The following is a 20,895-nucleotide window of genomic DNA, read 5'->3' as shown; positions in this document are numbered from 1 at the left end:
TACGAATGCTGCCGTTGCCATGGCTACTCAGGTCCAATCAGCTGAGATAGTCAATGACATTATGGGAAAAACAGCCACAACATTAACTACTTTAAGATCTATTGATGGCCACTTAAAAGCTAGCATTCTAACTGTGAACCAAAGAGTGGACCTGTTGGAGGAACAGGTGGATGATTTAATAATCTTAACTTCCATAGGATGCATTCATTCCTTTTTCTTTATGTATCTCTTCCAGGATAGCCAACAATTTCATGGAGAACAGCAACCTGAGTTGGCATCTGAGTGCCTACCTTCAGGTAAATTGGAGTCAACAGTTCGAGAACCTGACAGATACCTTAACACAACAGATTGTTGCCATGAATGCTACACGCCTAAGACTGCCCACTGTTAATACCCTCTTAACTACCCTTAAGCAAGCCCTTAGTTTAGTTATGAAATGGGCTGGAGTAGGAGTTATGCTTTCCATGATGTTGTTAGCCATTTTTGTTTGACTGTGGTGCCTATGCAGGATCAGGAAGTCACAAAAATCCCAAGCTACCATGTTGGTACAGGCCTTTGCTGCTGTGGAAGCAGGACAATCACCTCAAGCATGGTTATCTATGCTGACAGAAAAATAGGTGTCTGTCTCACCCTCACTGAGTGAGTGATGTGTATCTGAATCAGTCATGCTCAATGACAGGCACCTACCCTCTTGATGAGTGAATAAGCATGCATGTGTTCCCTTCGACCTAAGACATGAGCCTGTGAGGGCAACACAGTGACTCTTTGACAGGTAAGATAGGGACACTGGGGTTGAACCTAAGACAGAGATGACTGAAATCTGACAACAGATACTGCTTCTCCTTTATTATATTAAAACAAATAGGGGGTACTGTTGGGAGCTGCAAAGTACTGCGCCCAAAAGATGGCTCTGGTTTCTGCCTTACACCAGCCTGAAGGCGAGTGCTCTCTGTGGTAAACAACTCCTAATTTGGTAAAGGCCATGTATCATCTTAATTCTGCTTGGAGACAACCTATCCTGGTGCACCATGTAGGGTTAGGTGATTGGTAGATGTAGACTATATCAGGCCCCATCTTCCTCTACCCGGGGTTGCCATTCACTGTAAATCATGGTTCCCGATTAAACTGTGTGAAGAAGATTCCTTGGTTTTACGTTGTTCTTGCTGGTCAAGGGTGGACTCGACATGAGATAGCATCTTACACCTGCCAGGATAGCTACAATAAAAAAAGCACCATGGATAGTATGTAGTTGAGAGGATATAGAGAAAGGGGATTGTTTCTCTGATGCTACTGTGTGTGAAAACTTGTACAAAAAATTTTGGCAGTCAGTATGGAAGTTTTTTCTGAATATTGGGTATCAGTCTACTTCACCATCTAGCAATTGCACTCTTTTCATATAGCCAAAGGATATACATTTATGAATAATGCACATTTGTAGAAAAATGTTCATAACAGCAGAAGAACCTTGAAAAAACCAAGACATCCCTCAACTAAAGAATGGATAAAGAAAATCCGATACAATTAATCAATGGAGTACTACTCAGTGGAAAAAAAAACATTGGATAAACTGGATGGAACCATAAGAAAATTTCCTGAGTGAAGTAACACATACACAGAAAAAAGGAACATTTTTTACTCACTAATGTACGGATATTATACATAGAGCAAGTGATAACTAGATGACAATCCACACCTCCAGAGAAACTAGTAACAAGTAGGACCCTGAGAGAAAAAACATGGGTCCTCAGAATAGGGGAGAGATGCAAGGTCTTATAAATAATTTGGGAGCATGGGGAAGGAAGAGGTAAGTGGGAGAAAGAGATGGGGAGAATAGAAGGGGATAGGAAAACATGAGGGATCAGAAATTTTGACTAGGGGTAAGAATAGATGAGAGCAAAAAAGACATACCTTAATAGAGGCATAAATTATAGGTTTAAAGAGAAATATGGCACTAGGCAAAAGTCCAGGGATCCATAAAGATAATCCCAACTAACAATCTAAGCAATAGTGGAGAGGCTACCTTAAATGTACTTCCCTTATTATGTGATTGATTCCTACCTTATAAGCCATCCTAGAGTCTTCATCCCATAGTTGATGGATGCAGAAGAAAACATGCAAAGCTAAACAATGATGTGAACTCCTGTATTCCAGAATCTGAAAGGGAAGAATGATGAGTAAATAGGTCAATCCCAGGCTGGAGAAATCCACAGGAACAGCTGAACTGACCATGTGGGAGCTCATGACCCCATTCAGACAACTGGCAATCCATCAGTACCATGATGTTTCTTATGTCAATTTGATTGGATAATTATTTCAAAAACTTTTACAAAGAGGTAGTTAGTCTTTACTGCTGTGCTGTTTTTCATGCTTGAATCAGAAGGAGAGATCCTCTTTTCATATGCAATCTATTAGCATTTGTCTTTTTATTAGTATATTATGTCCACTGATATTAAAAGATAATAACCTGTGATTCTTAATTTTTTATTTTTTATCAATTTGTTTTTATTAACCAATTTCATTCCTCCCCTCTTCCCTCTACCGCTTCTCTCTATCTCTACCCCTTCTCTCCCCTCAGCTCTCATTTGTTCCTTGGAGGTGGTGAGGCCTCTCCTCGGAAATACACTAAGTCTCTCCTATTATCTAGTAGAGGCAGGACCAAGGAAATTATATAGCCACCATGACACCATGTAAAAGCTGACCAAGGTACCTCTCGATGTAGAATGGGCTTCAGCCAGCCATTTATTGCATTAGAGTTATGTTGGGATCTGCAGAGTACCTCGCGTAAAAGATGGCGCCAGTTTTCACCTTCTGCCAGCCTGATGTTGAGTGCTCTCTGTGGTAAACAACTCCTAATTTGGTAAAGGCCACGTATCCTCTTAATTCTGCTTGGAGACAACCTATCCTGGCGTGCCACGTGGTGTTAGGTGATTGGTAGTTGTAGGCTCTATCAGGCCCCATCTTCCTCTACCCGGGGCCGCCATTCACTGTAAATCAAGGTTCCCGAATAAACAGTGAGAAGAAGATTCCTCGGTGTTGTGTCGTTCTTGCTGGTCAAGGGTGGACGCGACAGAGTTAGAACTGGGATCCACTGCCAGTGACCATATATTGTCTGACAATCACCATTGTTACCTGAAATAAAGGAGTGGTGTTCTATCCTATGTATTTTCCTTTTTTTCAAAACCAAGACAGTGATTTCTCACTAGCTTTGGTGAGATGATACTTTGGGTTTTCCATCAAGTCTTGGCGCCATTTTTCATATTTCTCCTTACTCACTTTGAATTTACTCCTGGAACTTAGCAAAATGGTTAGTGGTTTATTTCTGCATTTGCTTCCATTTGTTTCTGCAAGAGTGTTGTTTCTTGTCCATAGTTTTGGATTGTACGCCAGGTGTGTGTGTGTGTGTGTGTGTGTGTGTGTGTGTGTGTGTGTGTGTTGGCTGATGTCTTTTTTATGCTTAGTCACTTGATTACTTTACATGTTATAATCTGGGACACTAAGGGAAAGCCAATATGACAGACAACTTTATAGAAGTAGGCAATTTTACCATGCTCTCCCATGGTTGTGTTGTGGGTTTTACCTTTAGGTCCCTTCTCAAGAAATTCTTTCCGTATTTTCCTGTATAAATAAAGACAAAACACTTGATCCTTCTCAGTTTGGGATTCTGCTTTATCATCGTCTTCCTCCTCATTTTCTCTCATAGCAAAAGGAGTCCATTTGCTAACCAGTAAAGGGATAAATATGGATGATCTGTGATCAAGACTAATATTTTTTTTCTTTTTCTATATTATTTATTAATTTTAAGCATGTCCATACAGTTACTCACATGCAGGTTGTACACATCAATTCTGATGTTTTACACAAAGACAGACTAACCTGAACACACATAAATTCCATAACCCCAAAGCAAACATGTGTCTTTCTTCTATCTTCAGAGTTTGCAGGAAGAAATGGAATCCAGGTGACAGGAGCAGCAGGAGGGCATCGGCCACTTAGATTTCATCCCAAAGGAAGTGCATGCTTTAATAGTTTCTGAGAACACTACAAGAAGACAGTCTCATCATCAGCCATTTTAGCACTCAGTGTCAGGTACAAGCAGCATCTGCTTGTGAAGGGCAGAGGAGAGAGCATGAGATCAGTGACCAAGCAGGTGACAAACAATCTAAGCCAAGACATCCTTAATGAGACCTCATTTCAACTCCAGGTAACACACAGCATCAGGCAAGAGGGTGTCTGGGGACCTTGTCTTTTTATTTTTTATTTATAATACTCATGTTTACAAATCCATACCCCCATTCGCTTACACTCCCCTCCTTCCATGTTCCCTAACCAACACACCCCAACGCACCCTCCCAATCCGACTCCACTCCATGGATAGTAAGTCCCTCTACCAAGGACCTACAAAGTCTGTCATATTGTTTGGTGGAGGGCCTAGAACGTTCTTGCTGTATCTGGGCTGCAATAGTATCCCTCCTTAGGGAATGGGCTCCCCATGTCCATTTGTGCTCTAGGGATAAAGACTGGCTCTTCTGTTAGAGGAGCCATAGACTGTCTTGGACTCCTAGCTGGCACCCACATTCAGAGGGTTTGGTTTGCTCAGCTTAATGATTAGGGTCTCCTGTCATGACCCAGCATGTCTCAGCCTTAGTCCATGAAGTTCTACCTGAGTGGGGGTGTGTGGACCTGGAAGCCTCGAACAACCCAATGGCGATAAAGACCAAACACAGGCATCTTGTCATCTTTAGAGAGCTCTCAGTTGAAGGTTGTGGAACTGGAGTAAATTTTTTTATTAGCCATCTTTTCTGGTGTTTCTTAACCATCTTGCTAATAATAGGAGGCAACCATTTCTGTCTTTGTTTTCTCACTGCTCTGGCTGCTCGCCCCTTAACTCCCAAACTTCTCTTCTCACATGTTACTCACTCCTCAGATCTCTCTGCCCAGGTGCAGGCCTAGTCAGATGCTTAGGTGCATAGAAATGCAAATGAGGAGGCATATTACAATGAGGGCATGGTAAACAAAAGTAGCCCTACTAACATTAACAATACAATAGTGGGCCGGATCTTTCCGAAGCTCCATGTTTAACGAGACCCATGATGAATCTCAAAATATTCCATAGCGGAAACACTTTGGTCCCCCACAGTCTCCATTCCATCTGTAAGTCAGGTCTGTATCTGCAGGTCTCTCCATCCCCATCTTGGCTCCTTTGATCAACCCTCCTCCCTCTCCTCAAATGAATACTAATAGTATGGTTCAGTGCTTAGCTATGGGAGTCTGGTTCTGCTTCAATCTGCAACTGGATGAAGACTCTCCTACCATTCCCTGCCCCTGGGCTCCCACTATCGTCAGGGGTTCTTGTCCCCATCCCCTTGTTAGAGGGACTATGCAATCTTCTCTTGGTGTCCTCCTTATTTCCTAGCTCCTTTGGCAGTGTGGAATATATGCTAATGATCCTTAATATTTTCTTTATTTTAATTTAATTTGATATTCCAATATAATTCTCCCACCCACCACTACCTTAGTCTTTTTCTGTGCATAGTGCAGGGTTGTGGGGACATTGTGTGTGTGTGTGTGTGTGTGTGTGTGTGTGTGTGTGTGTGTGTTTGTGTTTGTAGGCATGTGTAGTCCAATGGCTGGTATCATGTATCTTCTTGCATCACTCTTATATTTGAGACAGGGTCTCACTGATCCAGAGCTCACTGTCTCCAAAGGGTTCTCAGTGATGAAATTATAAATGCATGATGCCATGAACAACATTTGACATATGTACTGAGCATCCAATCTCATGTTTCTGTGTATCTTAGTTACTATTCTATTGCTGTGAAGAGACACCATGACCAAGGTAATGCTTATAAAATAACACATTTAATTTTGGCTTGCTCACAGTTTCAAAGGTTTAGTCCACTATCATCAAGGCAGAGAGGATGACAGGGAGAATGGTGGCTCTGGGAAATCAGAGTAAACTTGAGTGGGAGACATAGAGGCTCTCTCCTCAACCACAAGCTTCTGAGACTCTAATGGGAAGGCTGTTGCTTATCTCTGAGATACCAGGACAAAGCAAAGGGCATATTTCATTGCACCAATCTGTAAGACCCCCAGAAGCTCAGGCCTCTTGGATCTCAACCCAGGACCTCGGTCACCCCAATCACCAGGCAGACTCAAAAGCTTTATGCAAATTGCTTGAGGCTTTATTGTAGTTGTTTAATGAGCTAACCCCATGTTAGCTCGGGTCTTTCATCCACCCACCATGGCAATGGTTAGGAAAGACATCTTGAAGCATCTGCATAGAGATCTTATAGGGCAGTGTAAGGGGAGTGTTTAGGGGAATGTACAGGCTCAGGATTGGTGTCTCTCCAGGCTTGGATGGTTTGCCCTGTGTTGATTGGTCAACTGGTTGTTATGTCCCATAGGCCCTCCTAGGGTGGTTGCTATGCTCTGTGCATCATTGCTGAGAACTTGTCCCTAAGGCACACCCAGAATAGTAAAGCATAGTACCACCTGCTAACTTCTGATTGGTTCCTTGCCACGAGGCAGGCATCTAACGTCCTAGTGACTAAGACAAGGTCAGACAAGCACGTGTTCAGCTGTTATGGATGCTGAAGTGGGGAGCTGGTCCCTTCAAATCTCTTTGGCAAGCACACCACCCTTGAGTGCTACTTTAAATACACCAGTTTCTGGTTCTGATATAGCCTTAATAGTACACTTAAGATAACCCCATGTCTTCCCATTTTGCCCTACCTCCAGAAGGGTTTAATCAGTTTCTAGTAGTTCCTCTGGGGATGAATAAAACCTTGAACATGGGCTGTGGAGATGGCTCCATGGATATAGCTCTTTCTACACAACCATGATTAATTAACTGCATAACCCTGTATGCAGTAGGGTACATGCCTGTAATCCCAGATTTCCTCTGTGGAGATGGGAGGAGGAGATGGGGAAATGTAAAGAAGCTTGTGATTCAGTCGGCAGAAAAATTTCAGAAAGATCCTGTAACTCAATGTTGAAGGTGGAGACCAACTCTTGAAGTTATATTCTGACCTTCATTCCTGTTCACACCGCCCCCACAACACACAAATGTACCTGCTTGAGTGCACACACACACACACACACACACACACACACACACATATATATATATATATATATATATTATATATATATATATATGTCATAAATTGACTAACATACAAACATAAAGCCCACAACACAAGAGCATTTGGAAGACTTTTAACCCAAGAGTAATAGCTCATGATGTGACTCCTTTACTTCTTCCATCAAAGGCTAAGACTACTTTAGATCATGTTTCTAATTCCTAGTCAGTAGGAAACTCAACCCTGCCTATACAATAGAAATCCAGATGCCTATGTCTGGTCTTTATTGCCATTGGGTTACTAAGATTTCCCAAGTCCACACTCCCCAACTCAGGCCGGACCTCTTGGCTTCTGTGATTTGGGGCTGAGACATGCCAAGCCATGAAAGAAACACCATCATTAACCAAACCAATGTATAATCCAATGTGCATTTATACACTTGTGATCTGAAAGAAAACGTTCCATACAGGCACAGATGGTTGAACACTTGGAGCCTATTTGGTGGCACTGTTTGGTGAGATTTAGGAGGTACAGCCTTGTTTCAGGAAGTCACTGGATGTGGACTTTGAGAATTTAGATCCTCTATGTCATTTCCAGTTCAGTCTCTATGAATGGTGCTTGTGGTTCAAGATGTGACTGCTCAACCTCCCCCTGTTCGTGCTGCCACACCTCCATGATTCCCTCCCTCCATGATAGATCTGACCCCTGTGGAACTGTAATTCCAAATAAACCCTTGATTGTATAAGTTGGCTTGGTCATGATGTTTTATAACATCAATTCAAAAGTAATTAATGCATAAAACAAATGACCTTTTTTTCAATGAACAAATATACATACCTCATATACTCACCAACAGATAAATACAAGCAGTGTAAATGCCAAAGGCAGAGAAATATCAACCACATAACATTTAAATTAATAATACAAACCATCTGCTGAACCAGAATTATTTCTCCCTTCTAGAAACCACTTCCTACATCATCAATATTAACATATAATCATACTATAAACCCCAATGCAGCCAAGAGTTGCCACAAACTTGCCTATGAAATGTACACTCTCAAATACCCATCAGATATACACATCCATGTTTATTTGCTTTATGTATACTAATTCAACCATATTTACCATGTATAGAACATCAGAAAACCTTCATCCAAACTGCCATGTCACTCTAGTAAACATTTTGTTGCCTAAACATTCTCCACACAAAAATCTGGACATATATAGAAAATATAAACATTCATAAGCCATACAAGAAAACTTAAACTCATTTCTCATAGATTTCTCCACATACATCAAACATAATATAACACTACAAATGTGCAAATACATCTGCCCACAAATGTGGAATCTCAACACTTGCATAAATGAGATGACATACTTTGAATATCCACAAAGAAATAAATCCTCCCTCTGCCAAATATAGAACCACATGAATCTGGCACTACAAGTGTACAAACCATTCTACATTCTACAAATCCCATTCTAAAAAAAAGAAAAAAAAAACTGGTCACACACCTGCCTTCACATGCTAAAATCACAGTAGACAAATCCCATAACCATCCATGACATTCCAAATATACAAATAACCCTACATTTTCCCAATAATATTCTCCCTTTTGTATTGCCTCATAAATACACACAATTTCTTAATATTGTCCACATGCACTTATTTCTTCCCCAATGTGAACACATTTCTTCCAAGCTCTACGACAAACGAAAGTATCTCAACTTGCAAGGGAAAAAAGAAATAAAATATTCTGAAAATCAAATTATAAATACCTAATCTGAAACCAAGGTTAACTCACATTGTCTACATATAAAAAATCTCTACACACTTCCAATATTCCCTAATTACAAATATCTAAACAAAGACCATCCCCCACATGAGAATACATATATTAGATTCTCACCACTCATAATGGAAAACTACATACTCATAATTACTCCAAATTTTATGTCCTAAACATTATACAGCAAATCATAATACTCTGAGTATCTCCCCCATAAAGTCATCAAGCACACCACCAAATTACACACAAAAAAATCACCCTCCAATTCTCATTTCCGAAAATCACACACACATACAGACACACACACACACACACACACACACACACACACACACACACTCACGTAATAGTTGAATACAATTTAGTAATAAAATAGTCTTTGCTGTAATTTCCTTTTACACATCTGATTTTCAAAGAATGGTTTTATTATTACTATTATTGTCACTCTTAAGTTCCAAAAGGAGATACAAGGCTGAATTTTTTTTCGAGGCAGGGTTTCCTCTATGCAGCTTTGGAGCCTATCCTGGCACTCACTCTGGAGACCAGGCTGGTCTCAAACTCATAGAGATCCGCCTGCCTCTGCCTCCCGGGGGCTAGGATTAAAGGTGTGAGCCACCAACGCCCAGCTACAAGGCTGACTTTTAAAGGCCAGTTATTCAATTGTGGAAAGTCACAGATATCAATGGCAACTAAAAGAGCTACAACACTACAACATGAAGGTTATATTTCTGGATGATATCTATGCTTATGTGTCAAAATTCGCCCATTTTCAACAACATGAGAAATTTGTTTGCTCAACTGAGTAATGATTTCCAACACTTAGTAAGCTTCCTGAGATTGTAAGGGACATGGCTGAGGTACACTTTCAAAGTTCACACCTCATATATTAACTCTGCCCATCCACCCCCAACACACACACATCAAAAACCAGACAGCCTACAGAATGATGTTAAGAAGCCCTGGTCTGGGCACTTGCCAATGCCAGTAGTATAAAAACTCCCAGGGTTCAGGCCAGCCTCACGAAGGTCACAATGCCTGCAAGATAAAAAGAAATAACTGTCAAGGGCCAGCAACAGTGGTGACTGAATGCCCAGGAAGTTAGGCTCAACTTTCCATTACCTATTTTTATGTAACTGATTCTGAACACTGCCATATTCAACAAACATTAAGAGGTATATGCTTGCTCCAGCATCCTCCTTGCTTGTGCCAGTGAGCTCGTTCTGTGCTGAGCAATTGTGTCTCATAGAGAGCATATGCAGGGAGCAGAGGGAGGCTGGAGGAGCTTGAGCTGGAACTCCAATAGTATGTGCAACAGGAGTACTCAGGAAAAGCATAGAACTTTGCAGAAGAGGATAATAATGCTTGTGGAGTGCCGCCCACCTCCCTCCTGGCCTCCTCACAGAACCTGGACACCCATCTCTCCTTAAAAGCAGTTATTATAGACCTTCCACGAATGCATTTATCATCCTTACCCTAAGCTGTTAAAGAGGTTTAGTTCTTCAGATGGCATGTTTCCTTTGCACCATTCAAAAATAGTAGCATGTTCTCTCCCATAATTTCTGAAAGCTCCCATAAAGAACACTGGTAGCCAAAATTTTAAAAAAATCAGACCCAGGAGACACTCTGAGACATGATTAACCTTGACTCTGCCTCTAGGTCCTTCCTACAACATCCACTATATTAAAATCTTTTTCACAAGGAGAGCTCTGCTAATAAATGTCAGTTCACATATGTTTCTTATGAAATTGGTGTCATCCTACCTTTAATTGACACTTGATAGTCTGGGTCCCTCTGAACCTCTCTTCTGGCCCAAACACCTGCCACATCAGGAACACTACTGTCTCCTACCATGGAGGTAGGGCATGCACTCAACAGCTTCTGTGGCAGCTCTCTGGATTCTGAGTCCACCTCCCTCCTCAACTATTTCCTAGCAACCCTTCCTGTCACAACATGAGACACAATGTTAACTTAGGAACCAGACCACCTTTCTTTAAAGGGGTGCTACAACCATGACCCCACACTGAAAGGCACCTGCACCTTCAGTTACGATGCTTTATCATCATCAGAAAATATCACAAGCCAAATGCATGCTTAATTTACCAAACATTGAAGCATTGTACCTAGCCTGACCCACCTTATTCATGTTCAGAACAGACACTATCCTATAATGGAGGAAAATCATCTAATGCAAAGTTCTTTTATGATAGAATATCAAACATTTCATGCTACTGAAATCCTGCACTTGGTGTCTTATCAATTGGTGTCAAAAACTCCCAATATGCAAGATGCAAACAGCTTACCACAGTGTAGAACATTTGGGTCTTTTACCCAACATGCATTGTAATGTCATCTCCAGTCAGTGCAATGGTCATACAAATGCAAATATTATGTGTTGTGAATGTCTTTTGCTTTAGCATCCTAACATTAACAATTCCTAGAGTGAATTCTATTAATTCAGAGATGCAACAAGGAAACATGATTGAAAGGACACCGGCATATAAAAAAAACCAAGATGGAAGCCTACAGCTAGTGAATCCAGGATCATATTGGTGCTAGGAATGAGGTAGGTGCATGCACACATAAAAATCAGTATTGGGCAATGGCAAATGGAACCTTGGCTTTGTCAAAATGTACACAGGTAATGGGTTTCTATGCCTGGAAAATGGGGGAATTGAGCCTCTGTGTTTTGGAGTAGAAGGATGTTTTCTCTCATCCTCTCCCTCTAATTTAACACTGTTCCCATTGTGAAGCTCAGGAGGGGCAATTTGTCACATAAAGTTTCACATTATTATTTTGTGTTGGAGAACAGATTTTTAATTGTCAAATATCTGTTTGCAATAAAAGGACTCAATACCACCGATGCAAAGAGAAGTATTTTCAATTTGAGTCCCATGGGCTACTTATGCAGAACAAAGCCTTGATGGGCTGGGGAGTCTAGCAAAAAGGTGACTGAGACTATCATGCTGCAGGGTACAGATATACCAGCACTGCCCTGGCTGGACACACAAGGACTGCTTCATAAAGAATGATATGCACACTGCAGGATGATCCAAGGATCTCCCAAGATCATAATTACAAATATGTCTATCTCTGTTGCTTAGACCCTCTATATTTGTCTGAATATATAATTGGTTGAGTAAGTGTAAACATTGTAAAAATACTCATGAGCCTACAGTCTCTAGGAGTGATTTGGGACTCTGGATTGAGGAATAAAACAAGTTCTACTAAAGAAGAAATGAAGGAAGAGGGCACTGGTGACCCCATTGTGCTGTGACTGTCAGAAACCATTAAAATGTTCGTAGAGGCAAACACCACATATGTGAAATCACCTCCAACAAGGATGCATCATTTAAAATGACGCCAAGGTTCTCATGTACCTGCCGCAACCCCTCATGGAATGTCCCCTGCACTGTTTAACTCTCTGCCCCTCCCCCACTGTAGAATGCTCAATGCCATGTTCTTAAGCAGTTTACTTTCAAAATTTCAACAGTGTGGCTGGCTCTCTTGAGACTCTGGCACATATTGGTGACTCTTGGCGTGAATCCTCTGAGATTGATCACCATGGATCCTAGCAAACAGGCATGGTTACTGTCCAAACCTGTAGGAATAACTTCAGAAGGTAAGCCTGGAGTATCAGAGTGTGGTACTTGAGTTCCTGCCACTGGCAGTTTAAATCTGTTACTAGCAATGAGTGACTAGACCAAGGGAGTGTGTGGGAAACAGCTCTGGACTTCTGAAAGGACATCTCACCTTGGAAGCTAACAAAGCTTATGGCAGGATGAACAGAGCCCATGGTGGAACTAAGTTGACAAAAGCAAGCACACTTGATCAGAAGATACAATGACAGGCCCTAGACTGGCTCTTCCTGTGTGGCAGGCAGGTCTACTAAGCACAGTTTTCAGATGTGGTGGAATGGATCACTCTGGTGTCCCAGGGAAGGTTCAGGGGAACAGTTGAGCTCTGGGTAATTTTTCCAAGCCCCTGGAACTTGTGCTATGGATCTCAGAAATTTAACTGTGCCAGCTCTGGGTCATATTTCCAAGCCGCTGGAACTTGTGCTATGGATCTCAGAAATTTAACTGGGCTACCCTAGAACTTAGAAGGACAATGCAGAAAAATGGCTAGGCAGGAAATAGCCCAGTCTGGTCATCTCTGGGAATGGAGGTTACTCTACCAACTGGCAGCCCAGAGTCGCTCATGCCTTCCCACGGAGCAAGGCTTCTCCATCACCAGGTATTTGATGTCTTCAGAAGCACAGCAGTTAGGAAACATCAACTAATAAAGAAATGGGTGATTGCTCTCAACTTTTAGACCTACTTGTTTTGGTAAAGCTTGAGCAGAACCTTGGCAGATTCCATGGCAGTTGAGGGTGATAGTGGCAGAGGGACAAACACACTAGGCAGACAGAGGTGCATGAGAAGTTTTATTAGAAAATCGTGTGGGAGAAAAGAGGTAAATTGACACAGACATAGAGACTCAGAGAGGACATAAGAGCAGAGGGAGACAGGAAAAGTCCTGTGTTCCCCAAGGGAACAGAGAGAGAGAGAGAGAGAGAGAGAGAGAGAGAGAGAGAGAGAGAGAGAGAGAGAGATCAGGAATCAGAGAGCAGAAAGACAGCAGGAAAGAGCGGGCTGGAAAGAGATAGTAAGTGGGCAGAATTCTTTCTTTTAAAGGGGTTTTTGCACCTGGGCTGACCGGGGCACTGCCTGAGATCATTCTGCTGGTGACAGGTACAGGCCAGCATAATGCCTGAATCGTTGCACTACTTTTTAAAATATCAGTTTAGAGGTGTTGTCTTGGGAGTACGTGTGCAGTTCTCTTAGAACATCATGTAATAGACAGGAAGCCTCTCTTCCCCAATGCTACTTTCACTCAGGGAAGGGACCTGGACTGCTGTTGGTTTGGTTGTGTTCTGAAGTGGTTGGATCCTTTTCCTGAGGCTTTAGAGAGAAGCAGTTGTCTTGGATCATGTTCTGTGTTACTGTTAATCAGATCAAGGACATGTGCAAGCTTTTTGGACTTGGCTCTCTGTGAGGGGGGCCCTCCTATGTCTCTACTTAACAGAAATAATTTCAAATAACATATTCCCACTTGGCACCTGGCTCATGACTATACCCAACCCCAAAAGCATTCATTTATATTGACTATACACAACCCCCAAAGTATTCTTTATATTGGTGGGAGCTCACAAGTAAAGGACCACATGTGGTTTTCATTTCATGGCCAACTGTGACAATAACAGTGACTGTGATAATACACAGAAATCCCCTGTCAGACCCTCCAATCTCCACTGCTGGGCTTGCAAGGACAAGATACCAGGGAACTGCATAGGTATCTTACATGAAAGTGCTGTGAAACATCTCCCAACCACAGTGTGGATCCATGTGGATCTGGGCAGTGTGGAACTGCCAGAATCTATCCCATTGCAGTTCTCTGTGGGAGGCATTAGGAGAGGGAGGAGCAGGATGGGTAGTACATGCTACGGGGTTGCCTCCAGGATACCTGAGTTCTGGCTTGGAGGGTAGCACAGAGGTGGTTTTGGTTTGCAGTGCTGGACTGGAAAGGGAAGGGGGTTTGAGAATGTGGAAGGAACACTCAGAAGCGATTGAGGTCAAAATATTTAAAACCTGCCACCTTTACAGAGGCCCTTCTGGAAAATCGCCCTCAATGATGGTGCCTTGCCTCCCGCAATCATCATTACTGGTTAATGGTCCAGACACAGTCACACTGATCCATCTCTAGCGAGAGAGCTAGAACGCTGATGAGTTTTCTGCCAGGGATTCCCAAAAGAGTCTCTCAGGGGTGGAAAAGCTGTGGGCTCCTCTCCACAGCTGCATCAGGGAATGTTGGAGAATGGAGAGGAAGATCTCTGCTGAAACAATGCTCAGTCAAATGAACCCAGCATGGAATTCCCTAGGGGACATCTGCAACCAGAACAATTTCCTCGTCCCCATGACCCTCCCCCAATTACCACTGACTACCAGGACCAGAGACCTGCCCTCCTGTTTCTCTTTATCTTTCCAGCATCTTCATTGGGACAGAACATGACTGTCAACCTCGATGCCGCCATGTCTACATTTGCTACCCTGCCTGTCCTCCCACCTGCCCCCCAGCCAACACTTCAATTATTCTGGGAGCCCCAAGAGCCCCTCCTGACTGGAGGCATCTCTCCCTGGAATCCACTAGTGTTATCTGCCTTGCCTGGGATGTCTTTGGTGGCAGAAGATGGAAGTACGACCCTAGGTACAGCTGTACCTCTGAACATTGTGCAAATTGGGACAACAGGCAGGCCTGTACAGCCCATGCCCAATGCCAACCTTTTCCTCACTCAGGTGTCCCTCAATTGTAATGTCCCTGTGACCCAAGGTGGGGTTATTGGGTGCCCTGCTTCAGACTTCATGACAACACATGAGGCCAATACCTTCATAAATGCTCAAATTGCTTCGGCCTTCCAGAACCAAGAAGTATTGTGGGTCCTGGGTTCTCACCCTCCCACAACACAGCCAGTTGTCCAGTTGGTTCCTGTCCAGTCCCCAGTGAACTCAGCACCACCTCCAAAAGGAGCAGTTGTAGAGAGTGGACCAGCCAACGTTCAAACCAACTCCACAGAAAACTGCTTGTCCAAACCAGACAGCGTCTATGGGAATATCCGGCGCTGGCAGCATATCAAGACTCTGGTCCAGCGGCACCTGTCCCAGACTCCAGACGTGTCAGCTTTCTCCTGCTTCCTCATGTGAGTGTCACCTGCGCCTGGGATGTCCTACTGGGCTCCAACATGATGAGTGTGTGGTGGAAAAGGAAGGTGGTGAAGGTAACAGAACCACTCCAGAGTCACAATCTGAGAAATAGAGGTGTCACATGGGGGATCCTGGAGTCCCAGAAATCTAGGGTTTGGATTTATGCCTTTCACTCCATTTGGTAGTTCTTTGCCTTAGCATTTTAGCTTCTAGCATTGACCTTAGTGTTTAGGGACCACAGCATGTCACAACCAGGATGGGGAAGAGTGCTGGACTCCAGAAAGACCTGTACATTTGTCCCTCACCCCACCGTTTAAGGAATTTCCCTTAAGCCAGAAAGGTTCCAGACCTTCCCTGGGGAAACTTTTGGTCTTGTTGCTCCATGTTTATCCTCAGCAGTAATTTGCAAAATTTCCCCAGTCATTGACCCTAGGATCCAGATAATTCTCTTTCTTTTTGCCATCAGCTCAGTCACATCACCAGGTAGACTAGACGACTAAATCTACAGGCACTGTTATCTCACACTCCTGGACACTGGAGACCCAGACAAGACCTTGAAGAGCCAGTTCTGATGCAGTCTCCATGGCTGTCTCACAGTACTAAAAGAAAAATTGGGGAGGCTTCTTTTCCATTCCAAGAAGAGCACTATCCCATCCTGAGAGCCCCACATTATGAAATAAGCTTGGTTACAAACCAAGGCCCCATTTATAATGACTTTCACTTTGATTTTTTCACCCCAACTTCCATGTGGGGAAACTAAGTCTCATTCATTTTTCCACGCACAGTGATAGAAGGAGACTCACATGGCAGGCTGGGAAATAGACATAGATCTTTGTGTTGATGTCTGCTGCATGGTTATTAGTTTCTAGAAGCTGACTTTATTCTGACTCAAGTTTATAGATGCATCTTGGGCAGGGTCTGCTGGTTCAAGATTATTTTGGTTGAGTGGTTCTAATGAATTACAGTCCAGTGCTTCGGTCCCTGGCCCAAAGGAAGCCCACCATGAATGTGGAGGAGGGCCTGTGGAGGGGTCTGCAGGAATGGCAGTGTACAAGCAACTATGACCGGATGATCTTCTTTGAGATGGCTGAAAAGTGAGTCAGGGGAACTTTGAAGCAGGGTGTGAGGAGAACTGTTTAACATGGATGGGCCTTTTAAGTCAGGATTCTGGAGGAGGGTATATGTTGGGGGTACTCCTCAGGTGGAGCTTGGTCTGGTGAGTTTGTAACCCACACACTGTGAGGAGGATTACCCAATACTTGGGCCCCTGGTGGTAATCCATGAGGTCCACAATCCTGTTCTCACTTCCTTGAGTGCTGGGCTACCTGCCCCATGGTACCATCATTTATGACCTCATTGGCCATGAATCTATCCCATGCCTTTCTTTTGAAGGTCAGATTTGAAAAACTGACCCATTCCAGCCCTGTCGTGTCTCCTCCAGCACTGTGGATTGTATAATGCAAACATGCTCTACAAGTCTTAAGTTAACTACCTGGTACCAAACCACTGCTTTTTGACAGTAGAGACTACTGCATCCCAATAGGAGTACCTGGAGTGTTTGTGAACAGAATCATGCAGAGAGTAAGGAAGACTCTTACATATCTGAGGACATGTCTCTGGTCTTCATGTCTTTGATCAGTGTGATACTGTCATGCACACAAGCCAACAAACAGCTCTCAGAAGGAAGCAGCCACATCTCTCAGTTTCCCTTCTACTTTCTCCTGGCATCTCCCAGGCCCTTGTCTCCCAGTTTATTCCAGCTCTCCCACCCTCAGCTTCAGCATCTCTGGATCTTTTTCAAGATCCCTGATGTATTTCATCAGTCATATCTGTGGCCATGTAGGTTTCTGTGTGGCTCTAGGCAAGGTCAAGATAGGCCTTAAGTAAGAGTCACATGAAAACCCTGTTTGGGCCACCTCAAACTTTTTTGATTCCCACAAATACCAAGGTACTTAGTGTGCCCACAGAGCTGTGGTTATGTTCCAAGATCAGCAACTTCATGGGACTATACCAGATAATCCCAAGACCCTGAACACAATGTAATCTTAAGTAATCTCTTGGTTGGGTCCTGCCCTCCCTCATCCTTAGGTTTAAAGAATTTGAGAATGCAGAAGAGAAGGAGAATTCAAGGCTGGAGTTCGAGAATTCAAGGCTGGAGATGACGAGAAGTATCAAGTGCCAAGTTCTTACAACCACAAGGCAAGATCCTCCAAGGTTCCCAGCTCCTGAGGTGTTTGAGGAACCAGGTAGGGATCACATATCTTTAGGTCTCTATGCAGAGGTGAAATCAGTCAAAATGTGTTTTTGCCCTGAACATAGGCTTCTTCCTTCAGGTTAGGGCATTTTCTATGTAGCCTGGGGGACCTTGCAGCCCTTAGTCTTGAACTGGGTAATCATTAAGCTGGCCACCATCATTGATTCTCTCTGTTCTTACTCTCTAAGGACACAAACACCTTATGATCAGGACCTGGCCACTGAGTTTGGAGCGTACCTGAAATATTGGTGGCTCCAAATACTCTCCCACATGACTGTCCTAGACATATCAACAATTTGCAATGTCCCCTCTCACAGATCTTTAGGTTCGGCTTGCCCTAGGCCATCGTGGTTTCTCTGAACTATGGTCTACATAGCATGATAGGGTGGAACTAAACAATATCTATCTATCATAATGTTCTCCTATCTCTTAGTGTGTAACTCCATGAAGATTGGTTCCATTACTGACCCTGCCTGCCTCCCAGTATTTAGACACAGGCAATTACAAAAGACTGAGGCAACCATGGAAATTCCACCTGAAGCCATGCAGGAGTACATGGATATTACGGACTGGCTAGAGAGGCCTCCACAGTCAAACACAGGAAACCCCACAGAAAAAGAGCAAGAGGAGAACAGTGAGCCGGAGCAGGAAGAAGATGACTTCTACTCAGATGCAGGAGTCCTGAGTTACATTGATGAGCTGTGCTCCCAAAAACACTTCGTTGACCAAGTGAGCTGCACCTGGAGCCATGGTGTGGGCCAGATTCTGAGTTTGGCATCCCAGTCCTTGTAACTGAGCCTGCTTCCCTAAATTCAGGGCTCTCTCTATGTCTCTGTCTGTCTCTCTCTCCATATATATATATATATATATATATATATATATATATATATAGTGTGTGTGTGTGTGTGTGTGTTTGTGCGCACGCGCGTTGGTTGTAATCATTAATTGGCAGCAACATAGAACTCCCTGTACCCCCCAGTACTCAATCTCAATTCTTCTCTTTCTGTTTATAGGTGGAGGACATAATACACCCCCAATTTGTGGCAGAAATCCTATCTTCCAAGCCAGAGATTGACATACTGTCTCTAATGAAGGATCTGGAGTATGAGGAAGAATTCAGTGTTGAGCAGGTAGCTAGGGCATGGTGAACACCAGGGACAACAAAAAAGAAGTGATGTGTAGGCAAGAGGCAAGCAGACACCAGGCAGACAGGATACAGGGAGACATTAGGCAAACTGAGTGGGGCAAGGAGGACCCCAAATAGAGTGGGGTGCTGAAGGACACCATGTGGACAGGGAAAGGAGAGGATCCTACTCATAAGAACCATGTGACCTATAGGAAATTAAAGCATCCTGCCTGGGGCTTCACCCAGAAAGGGATACTGGTATGGACATGAGGAGGGGGTGAAAGTGCATAGCAACAAGGAACCAGGCAAGTCAGCCAGCAGACCCTCGGTCTCTGACACAAAGAGACAGCTGACTATCCCCTTAGCTACCTGTACCCAAATATTTTGCCCCCTGAGCCTTCCAGCCTGGAATGAATCTTATATACCCCTTTCCTCCTGCAGCTGGTAGAAGAGAACTGCATGGCTTTGAAGAAGAAAGGCTGTAAGAGGGCAACTCTGAAACCTGGTGCCCCTCAGATACTTTCCAATGCTTCATTTCCAACTGTCTGTCAAGATGCAAAGAGAGAAGGCCATGGTCCCCAAAGAGGGACCAGTGCACAGAAACGTTCCTCACTGGTGCCTTCTTTAGATCATCAGTTTCCTGGAGCTACCAATGCAGAAATATGGGGGCCTAGTCCTACTGTCTTCCAAAGTAGTCAGTGTTTACCCTCACTGGGAGACCTCAGTTCCACTGTTATTACCTATGGCAGAGGAGCCCATCCCCAAAGCCCAGGGTCCAGATGTGCAATGAGCCTCAGAGGAGTTTCTGCTATGGAGGAGTTCCAGGAGGCACTGGGCAGAACCATTGAGGACAAAGAGGAGATCCCCAGCTTGTCCTTCCTCCTGTGTTCCCACTATAGTCTGGTGCCATGGAAACTGTCTGGCTATTTGTGCCCCTATACAGGTCTCTCTGACTCTGCTAGTATCCCCAAACCCTTATCTCCAAGGATGAGGGACCTCAGTCCAGATCCATCTTCAAATGACAAGTCAAATAAGCCAGCTCTCATTGGAGGCTTGACTCCTATGGCTAAGAGGTCTAACTCAGGGCTTGGTCATGGGATATTTGAAGGGCCACTCTCAGCCCTGGGGCTCACTCACTCTTTGCAGGCACAGAAGTTTGACTCACTAAGCACAAGGAAGAGGAAGAGGAAGAAGTGGCACTGTGTCACCTGTGGGATGTCCCGTCAAAGCAGGCAGAGTTTCACTCTGCCTCCACCCTGCACCCCCATACCAAAAATGAAAAAGAAAACACACTGAGCTCCTTCTCAATCAGGGATGATCCAGCTGTTGCTAAGTAGTAGAAGGCTAGAGGCACTGGGCAATAAAGCCAGGGATGAGGGGTGGGGCAAGGAATCGGAGGCTATTATCACTTTAGATGTTTGTAAGATACAGCGAATAAATACAGTTTTGTTGAAAATGTTGTAAGGGACATTTCTTAAGGTTTCTATTGCTGTATTTCTATTGCTATATACCATGACTACAGCAACTCTTATAAAGGAAAACAATTATTTGGCTTGCCTACAGTTCAGAGGTTTATACCATTATCATCATGGCAGAATGCAGGCAGACATGGTGTTTGAGAAGGAACTGAGAGTTTGACATCTTGATCTACAAGGAAAAGGAAGGGAAATGTCTCACTGGGCATGGCATGAGTATATATGAGAACTCAAAGCCCACTTCCACAGTGACACACTTCCTCCAACAAGGCCATATGTCCTAAGAGTGCTCCTCCTTTTGGGCTAAGTTTTCTTTCAATCCACCTCAGGCTGCTAATTACATACTGATGTCTGAACTGCTACATGGAGTTCAGGGATAGTGAGGGAAAACCTGGAGATGCTGCACTCTAGGGTGCATAGGTGCA

General features: G+C 43.6%; 1 protein-coding gene across 1 annotated transcript; it reads left to right on the top strand.

Annotated features, from left to right (window-relative positions):
- The first annotated feature begins 12,439 nt into the window (after positions 1–12,439).
- LOC100773844 (NUT family member 2) lies at positions 12,440–20,291 on the top strand. Its single transcript, XM_027434000.1, has 7 exons — positions 12,440–12,497; positions 14,903–15,611; positions 16,581–16,709; positions 17,704–17,861; positions 18,303–18,598; positions 18,883–18,999; positions 19,437–20,291. The coding sequence occupies exons 1-7, from the start codon at positions 12,440–12,442 to the stop codon at positions 20,289–20,291; spliced, it is 2,322 nt and encodes a 773-aa protein (XP_027289801.1).
- Positions 20,292–20,895: the final 604 nt, after the last annotated feature.

This window comes from Cricetulus griseus, unplaced genomic scaffold, assembly GCF_003668045.3.
Source record: "Cricetulus griseus strain 17A/GY unplaced genomic scaffold, alternate assembly CriGri-PICRH-1.0 unplaced_scaffold_22, whole genome shotgun sequence".
Taxonomy (NCBI): domain Eukaryota; kingdom Metazoa; phylum Chordata; class Mammalia; order Rodentia; family Cricetidae; genus Cricetulus; species Cricetulus griseus.
Note: the sequence above shows the minus strand (reverse complement) of the source record. Positions and strands in the feature narration are given on the sequence as shown.

Bases quoted from the DNA above. Each gene is read 5' to 3' on its own strand.
- LOC100773844 (XM_027434000.1), top strand. From the start codon at position 12,440: ATGGATCCTAGCAAACAGGCATGGTTACTGTCCAAACCTGTAGGAATA. The intron at 18,599-18,882 runs GTGAGCTGCACC...TTCTGTTTATAG, and splicing joins AAAAACACTTCGTTGACCAA to GTGGAGGACATAATACACCC. The intron at 19,000-19,436 runs GTAGCTAGGGCA...TTCCTCCTGCAG, and splicing joins AAGAATTCAGTGTTGAGCAG to CTGGTAGAAGAGAACTGCAT.